The 20,048-nt window shown below is 43.8% G+C and overlaps 1 protein-coding gene across 3 annotated transcripts in view; it reads right to left on the bottom strand.

The window, feature by feature from the left end:
* The window catches only part of rgs3a (regulator of G protein signaling 3a), a 243,603-nt gene that overhangs the window by 159,864 nt on the left and 63,691 nt on the right, over positions 1–20,048 (bottom strand). For all 3 annotated transcript variants that reach the window (XM_059638197.1, XM_059638191.1, XM_059638192.1), the window contains one exon: positions 6,707–6,774. In XM_059638197.1, the coding sequence (XP_059494180.1) occupies positions 6,707–6,774 (68 nt within the window). The remainder of the gene's footprint in view (positions 1–6,706; positions 6,775–20,048) is intronic.

Raw genomic sequence — 20,048 nt, 5'->3', positions numbered from 1 at the left:
CTTGTTTTTCATGAGCAGCCATTACTAAAATGCAATGGGGACTGTTCATACAAACAAAAAGACTTCACCATTGATGTCATGTAAAAATTTCCCTCTTCCAGTACGATGTACATATATCACAAAGAAAACAGCAACATATTTTTAAAATTATTGTTTTAGCTTGTATATTTATATTTAAAAATGCAGAAAGAGACTATTTAAAACATTGTCTCTTTGGTAGTATAGTCTAATCTTATCCTATTGAATTCTCCCTGTGTTCTTTTTTCCAAGTAATTACCAAATACATTCATTAAAGAGTTTAAGAAACGCTTCAATGGTTTGTAGTGGAGAACTTGACATTCTCACAATGCCTCCGATAAAGATTTTTTTCTAAACTCCCCTTTAATTATTTTTGTGACTATCTGAAAAGTTGTGCTCGTTAGAAACCTCAGTGGCCAGTAGAAACAATTATATACTTTTATAGAATTTCCATGATCATGAAAGCCTCTGTCAGATTACCCTTCAACATTCTCAATCCTGGGGGAAAAGAGTTCAAACTACACAAGGCTCACCTCATGCCTTTCACTTCTCATTCCACTAAGTAATATCAGTAAAAATGAACTGCACTATCCTGTTGTTTTTAAAACCTCATCTTGAGCTGCAAAAGTTATGCACAATGCTCCAAAAGACAATTAATTAAGATTACGTACATTATGTTTGCACTTCAATCATCTACATCTTCAAGCACAAATCAAGGCTGGAAAAATGGACTTCTGCAGAGATACTCCTCGTTGGGGTTTATAAGCTCAAGGGCTCTCCTTCTCAACATGCCCCCTTGCCTAAGGCATGGTGAACCTTAGGTTAAGCCAGCAGTTGTCTCTCTCTAATGAGAGCAGCCCTACAGCCTTATAGAGCTAAGGCAATTTTACCTTCACTGTTGCCAGAATTACAGAATAAATCAGATTAATTAATGACAGCCAAAATATTTCCAGTGACTTTTGGCACAACTCATGTGCCCTTAACCATAGGGCACTAGCAGAGAACATCCTGTATGTGTACCAGGTAGACGCAGAACTGATTGTTGGATGCTATAGAACATCACGTCGATTTAGCGCACAATTCCAGCCATTTTGAACTGCACAGGTCCTGTTAATGCCCAATCTTAAATGCGCACATACAGCTGCTTGAGGAACATTCACAATCATCCATTGATTCCCCACAGAAGTATTGTTTAAAGGGACAGCCATTCAACTGGGACAACTGAAATGAGGTGATTGGAAGTGGATTCAAGTGAACAGGTTTTAAATATACTTTTTCTGTTGCAGACCTAGCAAAAGTGCAGTATTGATCTTTCATTAGAGGAAATTTGGAAACATTTTGAATTTTGGAAACATTTTGGATTTTCGAAGGAACTAGTTCCAGATCCTTACAAGATTATAAGAATTTGCATGCCTGTTAGGACAAAGTCTGTTTCAACAATGGGGATTTTAGTTGCAGTCCCTCTCAAACTGAAACCTGATTCCAAAAGGAAGCACAGGCAGTGGAGACAGCATTGTGCAGAGGTGGCGGTTGAGGAACAGAAAGAGGCAGAAAAGTAGGAATGCTTCCAGGTGAATTCTCTATGAGTGATACTGGAACTCTGGATATCATTCAAACATAATTTGCCCCATCACTGCGAATGTACCAATTATGTGCACACGTAGTGTCCTCTTACTCAAATTCCAGAAGTAAAAGGCACGAATGAAAAGAATTCCATGACAACTTTATTCACCAATAATTTCAATAATACATTCTAAAGCAAACTATTCTAGCTTGAGTCTTACCTTGGAGCCTTACAGTAGCCACTTCAGCTTGTAGCACTTCCCTGCTAACTTTCATTGAGAGAGACTGCAGAAAGGCTTGCAGGAAAAGCTCAAGCAGTATTTGGACTTAATGGCTCAACATCAAACTGCACCATTTTGGCATGAGTGGGTACAGACTTGGCTGGTTAGCTGTACAGAAAGATCAGACAGTAGTAGCTAGGCAGGCAGCAGTTCAGTATCTCAAAGCCGAAACAGGGAAAGGATGGGTGGGACAAGAATTGAGGCAGAAACAAGAAATGCATGGTCACAAAACACACTGGTTGTACATCTGGGCAGTTGCAGGATGAAGGGGAAGTAGGATTTTGTTTCTTTCAATTCATCCATGCGACATGTACGTCACTAGCTGGGCCAACATTTATTGCCTGTCCCTAACTATCCTTGAGAAGGTGGTGTTACACTGTCTCAGTCAGAGATGTACAGTATGAAAATAGGTGCTTTGGTCCAACTCACTTCTGCTGACCAGGTATCTTAAATAAATCAGTCCCATTTGCCAGCATTTGGCCCACATCTCTCTAAACCCTTCCTATTCCTATCACCATTTAGATGCTTTTTAAACATTGTAATTGCATCAGCCTTTATCAGTCCCTTTGGCAGCTTATTCCATACACGCACCACCTTCGGTCCCTTTTAAATCTCTTCCCTCTCACCTTAAATCTATGCCCTATAGTTTTGGGCACCCCGGCTCTGGGGAGAAGATTTTGTCAATTGATCCTATCCATGCCTCTCATGATTTTATAAGCCTCTATAAAGATCAGCCCTCAGCCTCCAAATCTCCAAGGAAAATATCCCCAGCCTATTCAGACTCTCCTTACAGCTCAAACCTGCAACCCTGGCAATATCGTTGTTCATCTTTTCTGAACCCTTTCGAGTTTCACAATATCCATCCTATAGCGGGGTGACCAGAATTGCATGCAGTACGCCGACAGTGGCCTAGCCAAGGTCTTGTGCGGCCAAACATGACCTCCCAACTCGCACACTCAATGCACTGACCAATAAGGGCAAGCATACCAAACACCATCTTCATTATCCTATCTACCTGGAGACTTCATTTTCAAGGAACTGTGAACCTGCACTCCAAGGTCTCTTTGCTTCGCAACACTCCCCAGAAACTTACCATTAAGTGTATAAGTCCTGCCCTGATTTGTTTTTTCAAAATATGGCACCTAACATTTATCAAAATTAAACTCCACCTGCCATTCCTCAGCCCATTGAGCCATCTGATCAAGATCCTGTTGTAATCTGAGGTAACCTCCTTTGCTGTCAACTACACTTCTTGAACCATTGCAATCAATGTGCTGTAGTTAGATCCGCAATATTGTGAAGGACGGAATTCCAGGATTTTTCACTAGTCTCACTGAAGGAACGATGATATATTCCTATAATGATGGCAAGGGGCTTGGAGGGGAACTCGTAGACGGTATAATATACTATCACTCTGAATGTTTTTGGCCACACAAGATGAAACAGCCTCTTTCACAGCCAGTCACAATCAGCGCTGAGGTAATGGAGGCTATTCTGGCCCACTTTTGTTTCTGTGCTGCTAATTCCTGTTATGGTTTACGTTGTTCAGAAAGAGAACTCAATCTGTACCAATGTATTGGTTGATGTGTCTGTCATTGCTAAGTAGTAATGTTCAAGGAAATAGTGTGTATGTAAAGCTGGAAGAATTGGTAGGAGTTTGTTGATCAGGTCGAGTACCTGAATGTCAGGCCTAATGGCTGATTGCTAGAATATGCTGATTGGCAACTATGGCGATTTGGTGAATTCAGCATGACACATTATTGGAACAATGGCAGGATATATAATTTGTAGATGCATTTAGCAATGACCACTTGTGTGATGTTATTAAGCTTCTTGCAGCATCACTGCCAGATCTTTTGAGGCCAGGATCCAAGAATGCACTGGTTATGCACTTTAACGGATCCGATTTTCAGCACATACCAAATCAGCAGCACATTCCATGCCGTTTAGATAAGGAGACAGCATGAAGTTTGCACGCTCACTTCAAAGGTTCAGGTGTAGGGTAACTGAACTTCACAAACAATGTTCATGAAAGTAGATCTAAATGCTTGCATCCCAATGATTCATTCGTCAATGGGATGAATTTTTCAATGACCCATACATCTGTACATAAAAGGTTCAATGCTCCTACATACCAAATACAATATTACTATTTAAGATGTGCATTATTCCTACAACTACATTAGCCCACTTATTTTCCCAACTTGCTAAGTTATTTTTGACCCATAGTCTTTCACTATTCTTGTAACTATGTGCCATACCTTGAATTTGGTGTCAGTACACTGATTAATTTCCTCAATTTTCTACAGTTCTGTTTAAACGCCTACCTTTTACAGATCAAAACTTAAAACGACGTGTTAATTGTCATGTACTACTCCATAAATCAATGGCAGTAAATCTGGAATTCCCTGAGGGTATCTTTCCAATCACCTGATTTTTTTCAGAAGCTTTGAATTTTCACAATTTTAAATTTGTTGCAAGTCCAAAGATTTATTGAACTTTAAGCGTCTTCCTTTGTGAATAATGCAGAGATAATTCACTAGGCCATCCTTTTGCTAACAATGAATTCAAAAGGTTGTCATTGGAGGTATTGTAAACAAAAATAGAAATTGCTGGAAATGATCAGCATTGCAGACGGTGTCCATTTTATAAAAATCATGAGTTTTCTTTACAAAATATGTAACTATACAATGATAAAAGTTCCTATTTTGTTGTTGAGTAAATTATTTGTCTTTATTTTAAAGTTTTGTTTTAATGTTGGTTTTAGTTCCTTACAGTAAAAAATTTAAAACTTGAAATCTTATTGCATGGTTCCTTTTAGGCAGGCGAGTACTCAAATCATAGAATCATAAAATCCCTTCACTGTGAAAGCAGGCCATTCAGCCCTTCAAATCCATACTGACCCTCTGAAAAGCATCCCACCCCATAACCCTACATTTCCAATGGCTAATCCACCAAACCTACACACACCAAATCACTAATGGGGCAGTTTAACATAGCCAATCCGTATAACCTGCACATCTTCCGCTTTTGGGAAGAAATAGAGTACCCAGGGGTGTCACATGCAGACACAACAGCGTGCAAACTGCAAGGATGGAACTGAAGATCCCTAGTCCTGCTGTCACTCTTGCATCACTACTGAGCCACTGTGTCGCCATGTCTTTTAAAAATTATTAGTCTCCATAGGAATTGTGGTACATAGTCTTTTGAGAGAAAACGGGCAAAACGTGAAATTAAAATTTATGGTTTAATGGTGAGATATTCTTCCAAAGTACAAGTATTTGAAGTGATAAGAATACAAAGGTAATGTTACTGTGAAAGGGTTTTAGTTTTTTTCCCCACCATTTACTCTTCAGACAAGGGCACTTCTGGCACGTATTGCCCATTACTAACTGCCTTTGAGAAGCTGGTGGTATGCACATTTTCCAACAGGTGTCATAAAAATACCTCTAAGGTAGCCGCGTTATTTGTATGTATGGAGTTCCATAATTTTGAACCAGCAATCACGAAGGAATTGCAATACGTTTGGAATCAGCAAACAACTTGGAAAGGAAATGTAGAGCCATGATCTGATGTACATGTTGCCCGGCTGCTTAGCTCTGTCTAGAGTAGGGTGAAGAGCTGGATGAACACAGCAGGCCAAGCAGCATCTTAGCAGCAGAAAAGCTGACATTTCAGGCCTGGTCTAGGCTCCACACCTTGTTATCTCGGATTATCCAGCATCTGCAGTTCCTATTATCTCTGCCTTAGCAAGTTGCTTTTGCTCTTCAACATGCCATCACCTCTGGTGTTGTACTTTCAATAGATTAATAACTCATTTTCAAGTATGCTTGTTGTCCTCTCCTGGCAGGAGGGTTGGTCCCTGGCTTCATGGTAAATGCATAGTGAGGGACTTGCTGGGCTACAAGGGAAAGGTTTCTGGTGTAATACCATACGCTACTAAAGGCCTACACTGTCCTGAGACCGCTTAAGATTTAATTAACACCTGAAAATGCTTCTGACATGGAATCATATAATTATAGCACCACTTCTCCACAAAAACTCAGGCTCCACTGTTGCCTCTCCCCTCTTTGAATTTGCTAAACTGTGAGGAGTTGAATTCTTTAGGTCACTCCCCCTCCTAGCCTACCACTATGTTCCATCGGTCTACATTTGTGCAACCTGCTAGGTCTGCCAAATCCCACAGAATCTCAGGCTCTACTGCTCACTCCCCAATCTCTGTCGAGGCCTATCAATCCCTAGGAGACTTGGGTTTCACTCTTCCCTTCAATTCCACGTTTCCAGCCTGCCAGGCTCTGCACAGGTCCACAAAATGTCAGCAGAGTGCATCCTTCTTGTAGAATGATTGATGACTCCCTTAAGCTTGAATTTGGGCTCACGATCAGCAGAGATTTTCCAGGTTTTGCAAGACTCTCTACTGCTAACTTCAGCTGCACTGAAGGAGACAGCAACTGAGCAGAGGTAGGGTTTGTGAAAAGAAACAAAAACAATAATCCAGAAGTGAGCATTCTATCCCATGGCAGATATTTCTCATCCCTGATGCCTAGTTTTGCGCTGCTACATCTGCTCTGAATCTCTCTCCTTTTACATTGTCTCTATGACATATGATTAAAGGAGTACTGAGGTTTAAATTAAAAGTTTCAAAATTACAATATAGCATAATTACGCAAGCAAAGGATCTCAAAAATTCAAAGATCAGTACTTTTTTTAGGAATAGAAAACAAACACCTAAGTTTTCAGAAACATCAAACTTTAGAAACATTTAAATTTAGTGTTTATTCATAACTATTGAAGCTAAAATTTCAGTAAGCAATTCAACATTTCACTGATGGATACAAGCATACCTTCAATGGCAGCATATTCTCAATGCCTCTGTTTTCATTTGCTACTGTATTATTTTTCACGGCAACTCCTGAAAAACAAATAAAGCCTCTGATCATCCTTTGTCTTGTAGTGAAAGTAAAAGTCCTTTCCATATTCCAAATTTGCTCAAATTCGCATCTACTTCTATGAAATCTTTTGAATTAACACCATCCAAAATTTAAATTTTTCACCAGACTATCAATATTGCAGATATAATGGGAACTGCAGATGCTGGAGAATCCAAGATAATCAAATGTGAGGCTGGATGAACACAGCAGGCCAAGCAGCATCTCAGGAGCACAAAAGTTGACGTTTCGGGCCTAGACCCTTCATCAGAGAGGGGGATGGGGTGAGGGTTCTGGAATAAATAGGGAGAGAGGGGGAGGCGGACCAAAGATGGAGAGAAAAGAAGATAGGTGAAGAGAGTATAGGTGGGGAGGTAGGGAGGGGATAGGTCAGTCCAGAGAAGACGGACAGGTCAAGGAGGTGGGATGAGGTTAGTAGGTAGATGGGGGTGCGGCTTGGGGTGGGAGGAAGGGATGGGTGAGAGGAAGAACAGGTTAGGGAGGCAGAGACAGGTTGGACTGGTTTTGGGATGCAGTGGGTGGAGGGGAAGAGCTGGGCTGGTTGTGTGGTGCAGTGCGGGGAGGGGACGAACTGAGCTGGTTTAGGGATGCGGTGGGGGAAGGGGAGATTTTGAAACTGGTGAAGTCCACATTGATACTATTAGGCTGCAGGGTTCCCAGGCGGAATATGAGTTGCTGTTCCTGCAACCTTCGGGTGGCATCATTGTTGCACTGCAGGAGGCCCATGATGGACATGTCATCTAAAGAATGGGAGGGGGAGTGGAAATGGTTTGCGACTGGGAGGTGCAGTTGTTTGTTGCGGACCGAGCGGAGGTGTTCTGCAAAGCGGTCCCCAAGCCTCCGCTTGGTTTCCCCAATGTGGAGGAAGCCACACCGGGTGCAGTATACCACATTGGCAGATGTGCAGGTGAACCTCTGCTTAATGTGCAATGTTGTTTTGGGGCCTGGGATAGGGGTGAGGGAGGAGGTGTGGGGGCAAGTGTAGCATTTCCTGCGGTTGCAGGGGAAGGTGCCGGGTGTGGTGGGGTTGGAGGGCAGTGTGGAGCGAACAAGGGAGTATTCCACATTAAGCAGAGGTTCACCTGCACATCCGCCAATGTGGTATACTGCATCCACTGTACCTGGTGTGGCTTCTTCTACATTGGGGAAACCAAGCGGAGGCTTGGGGACCGCTTTGCAGAACACCTCCGCTCGGTCCGCAACAAACAACTGCACCTCCCAGTCGCAAACCATTTCCACTCCCCCTCCCATTCTTTAGATGACATGTCCATCATGGGCCTCCTGCAGTGCCACAATGATGCCACCCGAAGGTTGCAGGAACAGCAACTCATATTCCGCCTGGGAACACTGCAGCCTAATGGTATCAATGTGGACTTCACCAGTTTCAAAATCTCCCCTTCCCCCACCGCATCCTTAAACCAGCCCAGCTCTTCCCCTCCACCCACTGCATCCCAAAACCAGTCCAACCTGTCTCTGCCTCCACAACCTGTTCTTCCTCTCACCCATCCCTTCCTCCCACCCCAAGCCGCAACCCCATCTACCTACTAACCTCATCCCACCTCCTTGACCTGTCCGTCTTCCCTGGGCTGACCTATCCCCTCCCTACCTCCCCACCTATCTTCTTTTCTCTCCATCTTCGGTCCGCCTCCCCCCCTCTCCCTATTTATTCCAGAACCCTCACCCCATCCCCCTCTCTGATGAAGGGTCTCGGCCCAAAACGTCAGCTTTTGTGCTCCTGAGATGCTGCTTGGCCTGCTGTGTTCATCCAGTCTCACATTTTATTATCAATATTGCATATTTTCTCAACAAACACTTTTTTCAGGTTTGCAATTCTCCTTGGCCTTTTGTCTTTACACTTCATAACGATGTGTGTCAACAAGTTTAAACATTAAGAAATGAACATTTATTTGTGATCTATTGTTTCCAATCAGAAAAGTGATATAAAAAGTTAGAAAATAGGAGTAAACCATTCATTCCTTCAAGGCTGCTCCGCCATTCATTATGATCAAGGCACATCATCCAGCAACAACACTGACATGCATTTCTCCGATATTCTTCGTCAGCATCAGCTGATAAAAATACCCAACAAAAAACTAGGAATTTCTAATGACTCCTGCAGAGATGTGAGTGCAATTTCACAACCTCCTAGAAAACACTAAAGACAAGATTTATGATGATGAAGGGTCTAGGCCTGAAACGTCAGCTTTTGTACTCCTGAGATGCTCTTGCCCTGCTGTATTCATCCAGCTTCACACTTTGTTATCTTAGATAAGATTTAATTTGTTTTTCAGTAATTTAGGGACAATAAGCTTGTGCCTTATTCTGATAGTGAGTTTGATGACAGGGAACATTTAATCAAGTGAGATGTGTAGGTGGGGACCTAGTAGCCTCCCACCTCTATTTCAATTAAGCACGTGGTAGCGCAAAGCAGCCCATGGACGGTTTCCCTTCATGCCTACCAATTAAAAGTCCCTAACAGTCTCACTTCGAAGCCACATTCCTCCACCGCTGTTAATGCAACAGCGGATTGGAGGCTAACATGCAAGGAGCACATAGCTCCTAGAAAAGCTCCAAGGTTCTCAGCACCTGTTCAAGGCATCTGAACACCACATCCCACTCTTTCTGCCAGTCCTTTCCCATCTGCTACGTCTACAACAATGCAACACATGTCCTGCCATCACAAACCTATCCCTCATTCCCTCTTCAATTTACTGCAGCAGGCAGCTGTAACACTGGCAACAGCCGAGAGTGCCCTTCTAGTGCTAGTGAGTACAACAGAGTTGCTGATCTCATATGAAACTATCCATTGGGTATACTATTACTGTACCAGCATTCAAAGAACTTTTAGTTTTTATATCATGCATTAAAGTTATAGCTATTCCTGAAGAACCTGCCCAGTTTTGAAAGACTAATTACTGAATGCCTAAAAGCACATTTCCTTCATTATCGCATTCCTGACATTGTGATGGGCAACAGTGTCTTCAGTTCAGAAGTGACTAATTCGGTTGCTTCATAAGCAAGTGGGAAATTCAACATCATATGTCATTTCCACACTATCCTCAATCAAACGGAAAGGCTGAAGCAGCAGTGAAAATTGCAAAAGAAATAATGAAAAGTGTTAATTCAGCACTTATGCATACAAGGCGATTCGAGTGGAGAAAAATAAATTACAGAATTCATGGAGCATAGTCTGGTTATGAAGACTTAATTTCAGACCACACTCAAGCTACTCTTTCATGAGCAACAAATTAGTGAGGCCAGAAGCAATAACAGCTACGTGTAACAAAATAAAAAAATGAAAGTGCAGAAAGCCTAATTTTGTTTTGACGATACTGCCAAACCATTGTCAGAATGGAGTCCTGGAGAGCCACTCAGGGAACAAACTTTCAACTTTCTCAAAGAGTCATCCCTAAATGATACCTTGGGTTACTGAATGGAGTAGTTGCCTCCTTGATCATACTGTGGTAATGAATAACATATTGTCACAACTGCAGCCCACATTTAAGATGAGAAAAAGCTGTTCCTCAATGCAGACAGCTGATTAGGAGGATGGGAACTCACCACCTGCACAGCAACAGATCAACCATCAGACCCTAAAATCCACAACACAAAGGAAATTGAACTGTAGATGCCACAGCAACAAAAATAAAAAAGGACACGGGAATGACACTTCCCAGGGAAGGAAAGTTATCCACATACATAGCCAACAACAACACTATGCATACCATAAAGGGATCAGCATAATTTAAGAGCTATGGGCTGAATTTTACATTCTTTTGGCTTTAGGGTGAGTTGAATCACGTTATTTGGAAGGATTTTCATTGAAAAGCCCAGTCAGATTTCTCTCCATACCTTACCAAGCTCACCTCATCAACTAACCATCCTATCACTATGGTGGCCTTCACATTAGATTCAATACACACCTTAACACATGCTGCTCCCACAAGCTCACCACTCAGTGGATACTTGCTGAAAGACCAGCATTCCTCATGCCCACACCATTATTTAAATGGCTGCGTTGCACCTGGACAAGTGTTACAACTGCCTCCCACTGGTAGCATAATGGCACAGCAGCCGCAACACCACGTTGCTCACAGTACACAGCTGACGTGACTCACACTCACTGGCATATACAACCTCACTCTCTCGAACAGATAGTGACTGTTTGATCACCATTCCACAAATTTTACCTGTATATAGCTACATCCTGTCTAACCACCTTCTATAAGTCAGTGCTACCCTATCCCAATGTCCAATGGGTACTTAAAGCTTGTTAGTGTCCAGTACGGGAATATAAATTATGATTAAACAGTTTTTGTCTGGCCCATTTATAAATGGCTGCTTCAGGTATTTGCCCCTTCAATGTCATATTGACTGGCAGAAATTGATCCAGAGTTTTCCCCCAAAGTAATCCTGACTCCACCCACTGAGGCGGCAATGGTCTAATGGTAATATCGGTGGACTGTTAATGTAGAGACCCAGCTAGTGTCTGGGGACCCAGGTTTGAATACCGTCATGGCAGATGGTGAAATTGGAATTCAATAAAATATCTGGAATTAAGAATCTCATGACGATCATGAAACCATCGTTGATTGTCAGAAAAAAAACCCATCTGGTTCACTGATGTCCTTTGGGGAAGGAAACTGCCATCCTTACCTGGTCTGGCCTACATGTGACTCCAGACCCACAGCAATGTGGTTGACTCTGAACTGCCCTCAGGCAATTAGGGATGGGCAGTAAACCCTGCCTGTTCAGTGATACCCTTGTCCCATGAATGAGTAAAGAAAAAAAAAATTGAATCTACAGAACAAAAATAATGGTAGGAAATGCAGCTTTCACTGGACATGTTCAACACTGCGCTCTTCTTGATTGTCAGGTACCCCCAGAACCTCCATGTTCCTGTTAGCACATTCTACTGACTGCTCATTTCTATTCATCTCTACATGCAAAGACACATCACACTTAACTTCACCTCTGTCGTCTCTGCCCAAGCCTTGGCATTACATTATAACGATGCCTACCCTGTTACCTTTTTGGACATGATGTGGTGGTCACTACCAATAATTAATCCCTTTCCCCAATAGCTACCTTGCCCTCTGATGGTGTTCCTCCTATCCCTTGTGGTCACCATCCTTATTCCAACACTACAAGTACCTGATTTCCTCCCCCAAATGCTGACTTCTCCTCTCCTTTTGACACTGATTCCTTCTCTGCCACCACAAACTCAATTACACACCTCTTTGAACTATCAATGTGTTTGTTGATGGAGTTCCAGTTGGAATGCCATGCTTCTAGGAATTCACGCACGAGAATTCCTAGAAGCATGGCATTCCAACCGGAATTCCATCAACAAACACATTGATTTGGAGCCCATCTACCATCCTGAGAAAAAGAACAGGAAATGACATCACCAACCCAAGGAAACCTAAACAGATAAACAGAAAGCAGGACATAACACCAACGCTTCATCGGAAACTCATTGATTACGTTACCTAGAATGGTGATGAAACGTCTGAAAACTAACCTTCCAGCTCAGCAAGCAAACTCACATCCAGATTTTAGTCCTAATTTCTAGTGTGCCCTGCAATGCAGGTCTATGCTTCTGAAGCAGCTGGCAAGTCATTTGGAGAGGTGCCATGACACTCGTGAGGGGTAGAAAGTTGGATGCGAATGTCTGTTAATGACGGGCAGGTGCCCTGGTGCCCACAGATCATGCCTTCAAGTGTGGAGTATCATGGAGACTCCTCACAGCCAGCAGCTAGCTGGAGTTGTCAGGTTGCCATATCAAGATTTCTTGATGTTGAGCTTGTTTGGTGAGGTTGGTAAGATTGGGTGAATATTAAATGACACCAGTTGCTGCATTAAGCCATTCAATGCACTACAATTTCCCTTAATCAGCAAGTCACTGCTGCCTCGTAAGAAACTCACCTTCCAACATGGCAAATGCGTAAAAAGATGCAGTAAGTTGTTCTCCAAGAGAAAAGCCTTTTCATCTATTTCTATCACAAGCCTTGCCATAGCCTGCATTGGTCAGGTCCCTAAGGCTCTTCCCCACACAACCCACCCCCGCCATGTGTACAATGCGTACGCAGAGACTGAAAAGGACAATGAACTGCTCATGCACATAAACAGTTATTTAGTAATTAGGAACTTTGAGAAACTCAGTTACAAATAGTAATTTGTGCACTGTTAATTTGTGAAAAAGAAGGATGTTTGGATTTAAATGCAATCGCTTGCAAATGTTCTTCCTGGTCTGCTGTATTCATGTGCTACCCACCATAACGCAGACACTGGAAAACCCCATTTTACAGGCACTTCAATAAGTATACTGTTTGGACAAGGTGCTTTCTCATGAGCATGGAATAACATACTTCTCAATTAGAACATTTTGTAACTTGGAGGTGAACTTGCATACAGCAAAGTTCAAATATAGTGTTCTCTTCATTCTTCCAAGTGGTTTGTTGAGTTGCTGCAACTAAATTTGGAGGTGTTGAACCTTGTTGCCACCATGGGCTAGCAAATTACTCACTGTAGAACTCCTAATCTCTGACCTTTTCTTGTAGTTTTCCCAAGCTGGAGGGCCCAAAATCAGGCCTACCTCCCAGCCAGACTCCAAACCCAATTCCACCCACTAGTACCAAATCTCCTTAAAGGCTCTGACATACCCCTATACTGCCAGCATTGCCACACTTGTACACTATTATTTGCCTCTTTACTCTGGGCTAATTTCATACGCATCCTCCCTGCGTCTGTGAGCCAATGTTGCTGATGTTTTGCACCAATTCCTCCAGCAACAATAAAAGGAAGATACAACACATACAACAGCACAAAAAATTACCATATCTCCTATTGCAATAGAAACATGATTTGATAAGAAGAATGGATGGGAAACAAAGTTTGATATACTTCCAAGATATATTATTACTGTAATATTACTGTTGACATCTGTAGAAAGTAATGAAAGAAATCCAACACTTCAAGAAATAATGGGGTTAAACCATCTTCATGTAGGTCCACCTACGAACCACCATAAGACCAACAAGTATGATTAAATTTTGTGGAATCTGCTGGGACAAGAAAGATTGAGGCAGGCAGGTTTAAAATGGCCAAAGAATGGCTCCAGATCATGTTGGGAGTGTAAGCAGGCAGTGAATTTGCCTTCAACAGTAGGAATTTAATCAATGTTCAAAATTTAACAAGTGGCATGCAATTTACATCTAATTTGCTGTAATTTAATGAAGCTTTCCAGATTAAACGAAACAGACATGAGGTCTCTTATGACTTCAATAACCTGCTTTTTGAGTGCTGCCAACTAAAACGTGACTTACTTGTCTCAGTGAGAGAGCTCTTTTGACTTGCAGTTAAGTGAGTCACATGGAGTTGCATTGTCTTTGGAGAGAGCTCTGTGTTCAAACTTGATAGTCCAAGATGGAAGGCAGAGGGTGATGCAGGAGGTGACTAGGCTAAAAGTATTGATTCATAAAATTAAAAGGGTGGTGCAAAGCCTTGAGGCAGAAAGACTACTTAAAGTGGCATTACATATACCGAAGGCAAGGGCACTTCAAGGCCACCTTGCAAAAAAAAGGGAAAGGGTGTTACATAAGGGGAATCTTTCACCAGTACACCTGCACCCTCAACTACCGGAGGGGGTCAGTGTTACACAGAAACCAGAGCAGGCAGCCCAGGTGCAGAAACTGTGGGAACACAAAAACAGACCTGGCATCATGGCACATGTAGGCCCCAGAACATCAGTGTTTTCAGGCTCAGGATGACATACCTATAAATGTTGGCGAGCGTATGCTTGGATCGACTACACCTCTTCAAGGAAACCATGACACAATTGCGCATCACACTGCAGGATGACCTGCATCCATGAAAATCCACGATGCCAGTGATATTGAATTTACTGACAAAGTTGTTGGAAAAGCTCAGCAAGTCTGCCAGCATCTGAAGGAAAAAAAAGTGTTAACGTTTCAGGTCCAGTGACCCTTCCTCAGAGTTGGAAACGTTAACTCCGTTTTCTCCTTCATCTGTTTTCTCATCACAGATGCTGCCAGATCTGCTGAGCTTTTCCAGCAGCCTTATTGTTGTTCCTGATTTACAGCATCCACAATTCTTTCGCTTTCTATACTGAAATTACTGCAGGTCTCAACTTGTATGCTGCCTATTCTTTCCTGGAATCTATAAGTGACAGTTGTGGCATCTCCTAAGCAGCCACTCCTGCCTCTATCACAGAGGAGACAAGTTCACTATGCCAGAACGCTGGAGAACTCAAAACTGTTGGATTTGCACTTGTACATATATCACAACTATGCTGTGATCAAGGTATCATCTGAGCAACCAACCACTTTTATTAACAGAAAAAAATTCCATTCACGCAATGTACAACTAATCTACAGACACAGTAAGCAAAGTGCACAGGTGCGTATTTGCTATCTTGATTGTAGCTACAATGCTGCTATGCTTCAACACATAATACGAAGGGTTTGTTTTCGTGCTGCATAACTCTATGACTATGACTATTAAAAAGATGCTAATGTTGCACTTGGTTATGTCAAAGCCTGAAATCAGAAAGTCTACCATCTTCATGCACGGCCATCAGAAAACCTCCCGGGGAGGCAGAAGAGAAGTTCACCGTTAGTCAAAGCATAACAGCAATTATAGAGCAAAACACAGATTACGAAGATGCCTCAATTACCTCAACCATTTTACATAGGCACCCCAGTATGACCTGATAAAAATGAAAGGATAGTTGTATGCTGTGTAATGTACAACACTGCCATGTAGAGGGTGATAAAAACAGCCATAGAAAAAAAGCAAAGGTTGCAGGTTCATCTGAAGATGAGAATGAGAAGCTAAAGTGAAATTAAAGGGAAGCCACAGGAATGTAGCTGCTCACATGCCTATTACAGCTGTGGAAGCACAGGAGACAAAGTGACCGCCTCATCCTGACCTGCTTCCAACCACATGGTCACTAACAAGACAAACATAAAATCAGCAGTCTTCTTTTTTGCCATGGATGGTACATATTGTTGCATCTGAGAACTCAATGCTCTTCTTCAGTCCTCACAGTCTCAAAAATCACCGCATATTTCTGAAGGGAAAACTTTATAAGGCCCTGATACGTGAAATGAATACAGTGAATATTTTAAATGTGACACATTCTTTCTATTAAGAACGGTGTAATCTTAATGTGTGAAAATGAAATTCATGAAAAACTTACACATGTTGCTGCAAGACAGACAGCCAACATCTACACGTTTGGTCAGAGCAAGTTGTTGCTTTCTGTTCCCTTGGCAACCCTAAGGCTTACAGTGGTGGTAGTGACGGCCGTAGAAAGGTTCTCTGTGATTATTGCCACTGGAAGAGTATGTGTCATTGACAGAGGGATCTGGGAGCTCCTGGCAACATTCAGAGTTAGTTGAGGAGAACCTTCCAGTGTATCACACTGTATCACCCCAGCCTCCTGGGTGCAAGATAGCACCTCCAACCTCCTGAGGTGCACTGGGAAGAGTGAACAAGGGCACTGACAACTTCACACTGGGCCACTGCTGCAGCTCAGTGGTTGACTCGTCCAATGTCTGAGCAAATCTTCAGGAAGCTCCACCAGATTCTCACATTTCCCAGGCATCTAAACAGGTTGAGTGTGGCCCACATCAAGGGTCTTTCTTCAGTCAGAGACTACCTTCCAGCTATCTTCACATTCCCGGCAGCCTCTCCTTCACTGTCTTCCTCATGTACACCTGGTTAATTCTCTACAAGGGATGTGAACTTGCATCTTTAAAAGGACATCTAGATTGTTGTCCTTCAGTGACCTATTTATGGCCTCATTCTGTGCCATAAGCTTTCTATGGTTTCTAGGTGCAGTTTCTAATAGAGCAGAGGATAACCCTTACAGACAAACTGTCCCAAATCCCATGAGCTGTCAGATTGCCAACTTTACATACACACGAAATTGGGGAAAGGTGGAGAGGACGGTGCAGATTTCAGTCATACACACACATGCAGCTTATGCAACAATGAAATCTGGAGAGGAGTGAGGCATTGATGACATCAACTGAAGTTTTATTCTACTACGACATATAGATGATTTTGGTTACGGCACACATGTACGACAATGACAGCCAATTCAACTGCAATCCTCCTTCAGAAAGACTGTGTAGAATTTCAGCATTTAGTCCTTTAAAGTTTTTTACCCTTTAACTATGCACGGAGATGAGGTGACAAAGGTGTCCTGACAGGAACATCACACCTCAATATGGTGATCCTGTAGCCGACCTGAGTTAACCATTTTTATTTTCTTACCACTATATGATCAGGTTCTGCTGGTCATTCTTATCAACACAGATTCCTGAGGTGCTCCAGCCTGGCTGACTGACTTAATGACACGAGGACAAAATCCACCCTGCAGTCATTGTGTTGATGATGCAGTGGCTACATTCTAAAATTATTCATGTGCAACATTTTTGAGCCACCATCATATAAATTATCATGCAGTTTCATGACAAGCGTATAAAATTATACACTTGGCTCCAAAGAAAGCTGTTTCACAAAATACTGGTCCTCAGAATGAGACAACAAAGTGTAGAGCTGGATGTACACAGCAGGCCAAGCAGCATCTTAGGAGCACAAAAGCTGACATTTCGGGCCTAGACCCTTCATCAGAAAAGGGGAAGAGGATTCTGAAATAAATAGAGAGAGAGGGGAGGTGGATAGAAGAGAAGATAGGTGGAGGGGAGACAGACAAGTTAAAGGGGCAGCGATGGAGCCTGTAGAGGTGAGTATAGGTGGGGAGGTAGGGAGGGGATAGGTCAGTCCGGGGAGGACGGACAGGTCAAGGGGGCAGGATGAGGTTAGTAGGTAGGAAATGGAGGTGTGGCTTGAGGTGGGAGGAGGGGATAAGTGAGAGAAGAACAGATTAGTGAGGCGGGGACGAGCTGGGCTGGTTTTGGGATGCAGTGAGGGAGGGGAGATTTTGAAGCTGGTGAAATCCACATTAATACCATTGGGCTGCAGGGTTCCCAAGCGGAATAGGAGTTGCTGTTCCTGCAACCTTCAGGTGGCATCATTGTGGCTCAGCAGGAGGTCGAGGATGGATGTGTCGTCTACGGAATGTGAGGGGGAGTTGAAATGGTTCGCAATTGGGAAGTGCAGTTGTTTTATTGTGAACCAAGCGTGGGTGTTCTACAAAGCGGTCCCTTAGCCTCCGCTCGGTTTCCCAATGTAGAGATAGCCACAACAGTACAGAGGATGCAACCTACCACATTGGCGGATGTACAGGTGAACATCTGCTTGATGTGGAAAGTCATTTGGGGCCTGGGATGGGGGTGAGGGAGGTGGTATGGGGGCAGGCTTAGCACTTCCTGCGGTTGCAGGGGTAAGTGCCGGATGTGGTGGGGTTGGAGGGGAGTGTGGAGCAGATAAGGGAGTCCCAGAGAGAGTGGTCTTTCCAGAAGGCAGACAAGGGTGGGGATGGAAAAATGGCTTGGGTGGTGGGGTCGGATTGTACATGGCGGAAGCGTCGGAGGATGATGTGTTATATCCGGAGGTTTGGTGGGGCGTAGTATGTGGGAACGAGGGGGATTCTCTTTTGGCAGTTATCGCGGGGACGGGGTGTGAGGGATGAGTTACAGGAAATGTGGGAGACAAGGTCGACGGCGTTCTCAACCAATGTGGGCTTGGGGGGGGGGGGGGGGGGTGGGGGGAGTTGCGGTCCTTGAAGAACAAGGACATCTGGGATGTGCGGGAGTGGAATGCCTCATCCTGGGAGCAGATGCAGCGGAGGTGAAGGAATTGGGAATATGGGATGGAATTTTTGCAGGAAGGCGGGTGAGAGGGTGTACTCCTGGTAGCTGTCAGAGTCGATGGGCTTGAAATGGATATCGGTTGCTAAGTGGTTGCCTGAGATGGAGACAGAGGTGTCCAGGAAGGTGAGAGATGTCTTGGAGATGGTCCAGGTGAACATGAGGTTGGGATGGAAGGTGTTGGTGAAGTGGATGAACTGTTCGAGCTCCTCTTGGAAGCACAAGGCGGCACCGATACAATCATCAATGTAAATGGAGGAAGAGGTGGGGTTTAGGGCCAGTATAGAAACAAAGAAACCTACAAGACAGGAACAGGCCCTTCGGCCCTCCAAGCCTGTGCCAATCAAGATCCACTGTCTAACCTGTCATCTATTTTCTAACGGTCTGTGTCCACTTGCTCCCTGCCCATCCATGTACCTGTCCAAATATATCTTAAAAGACGCTAACGTGTCTGCGTCTACCACCTCCGCTGGCAACGCGTTCCAGGCACCCACCACCCTCTGTAAAGAACTTTCCACGCATATCTCCCTTAAACTTTCCTCCTCTCACTTTAAACTCATGACCCCTAGTAATTGAGTCCCGCACACTGGGAAAAAGCTTCTTGCTATCCACCATGTCTATACCCCTCATTATTTTGTAGACCTCAATCAGGTCCCCCCTCAACCTCCGTCTTTCTAATGAAAATAATCCTCATCTATTCAACCTCTCTTCATAGCTAGCACCCTCCCTACCAGGCAACATCCTGGTGAACCTCCTCTGCACCGTCTCCGAAACATCCACATCCTTTTGGTAATGTGGTGACCAGAACTGTTCACAGTACTCCAAATGTGGCTGAACCAAAGTCCTATACAACTGCAATGTATAGGTACAGAAGAGGGGCGGTTCCACGTAACCTACAAAGAAGCAGGCATAGCTTGGGCCCATGCGGGTGCCCATGGCCACCCCCTTTGTCTGTAGGAAGTGGGAGGAATCGAAAGAGAAGTTGTTGAGGGTGAGGACGCGCTCGGCTAGGCGGATGAGAGCGTCGGTGGAGGGGGACTGGTTGGGCCTGCAGGACAGGAAGAAGTGGCAGGCCTTCAGGCCATCTGCATGGGGAATGCAGGTGTAGAGAGACTGGACGTCCATGGTGAAAATGAGGTGTTGGGGACGGGGAATTGGAAGTTCTGAAGGAAGTGGAGGGCGTGTGTGGTGTCATGGACGTAGGTAGGAAGTTCCTGCACCAAAGGGGAGAAAATGGAGTCCAGATAGGTGGAGAGGAGATCGGTGGGGCAGACGCAGGCCGAGACAATAGGTCGGCCAGGGCAGGCAGGTTTGTGGATTTTGTGAAGGAGATAGGAGCGGGTGGTGCGGGGTTGGGAACAATGAGGTTAGAGGCTGTGGGTGGGAGGTCACCTGAGGTCATGACATTGTGGATGGTTTGGTGCTCGGGGGTG

This window comes from Stegostoma tigrinum, chromosome 29, assembly GCF_030684315.1.
Source record: "Stegostoma tigrinum isolate sSteTig4 chromosome 29, sSteTig4.hap1, whole genome shotgun sequence".
Taxonomy (NCBI): Eukaryota; Metazoa; Chordata; class Chondrichthyes; order Orectolobiformes; family Stegostomatidae; genus Stegostoma; species Stegostoma tigrinum.
This window is presented reverse-complemented; position numbering and strand designations above follow the sequence as displayed.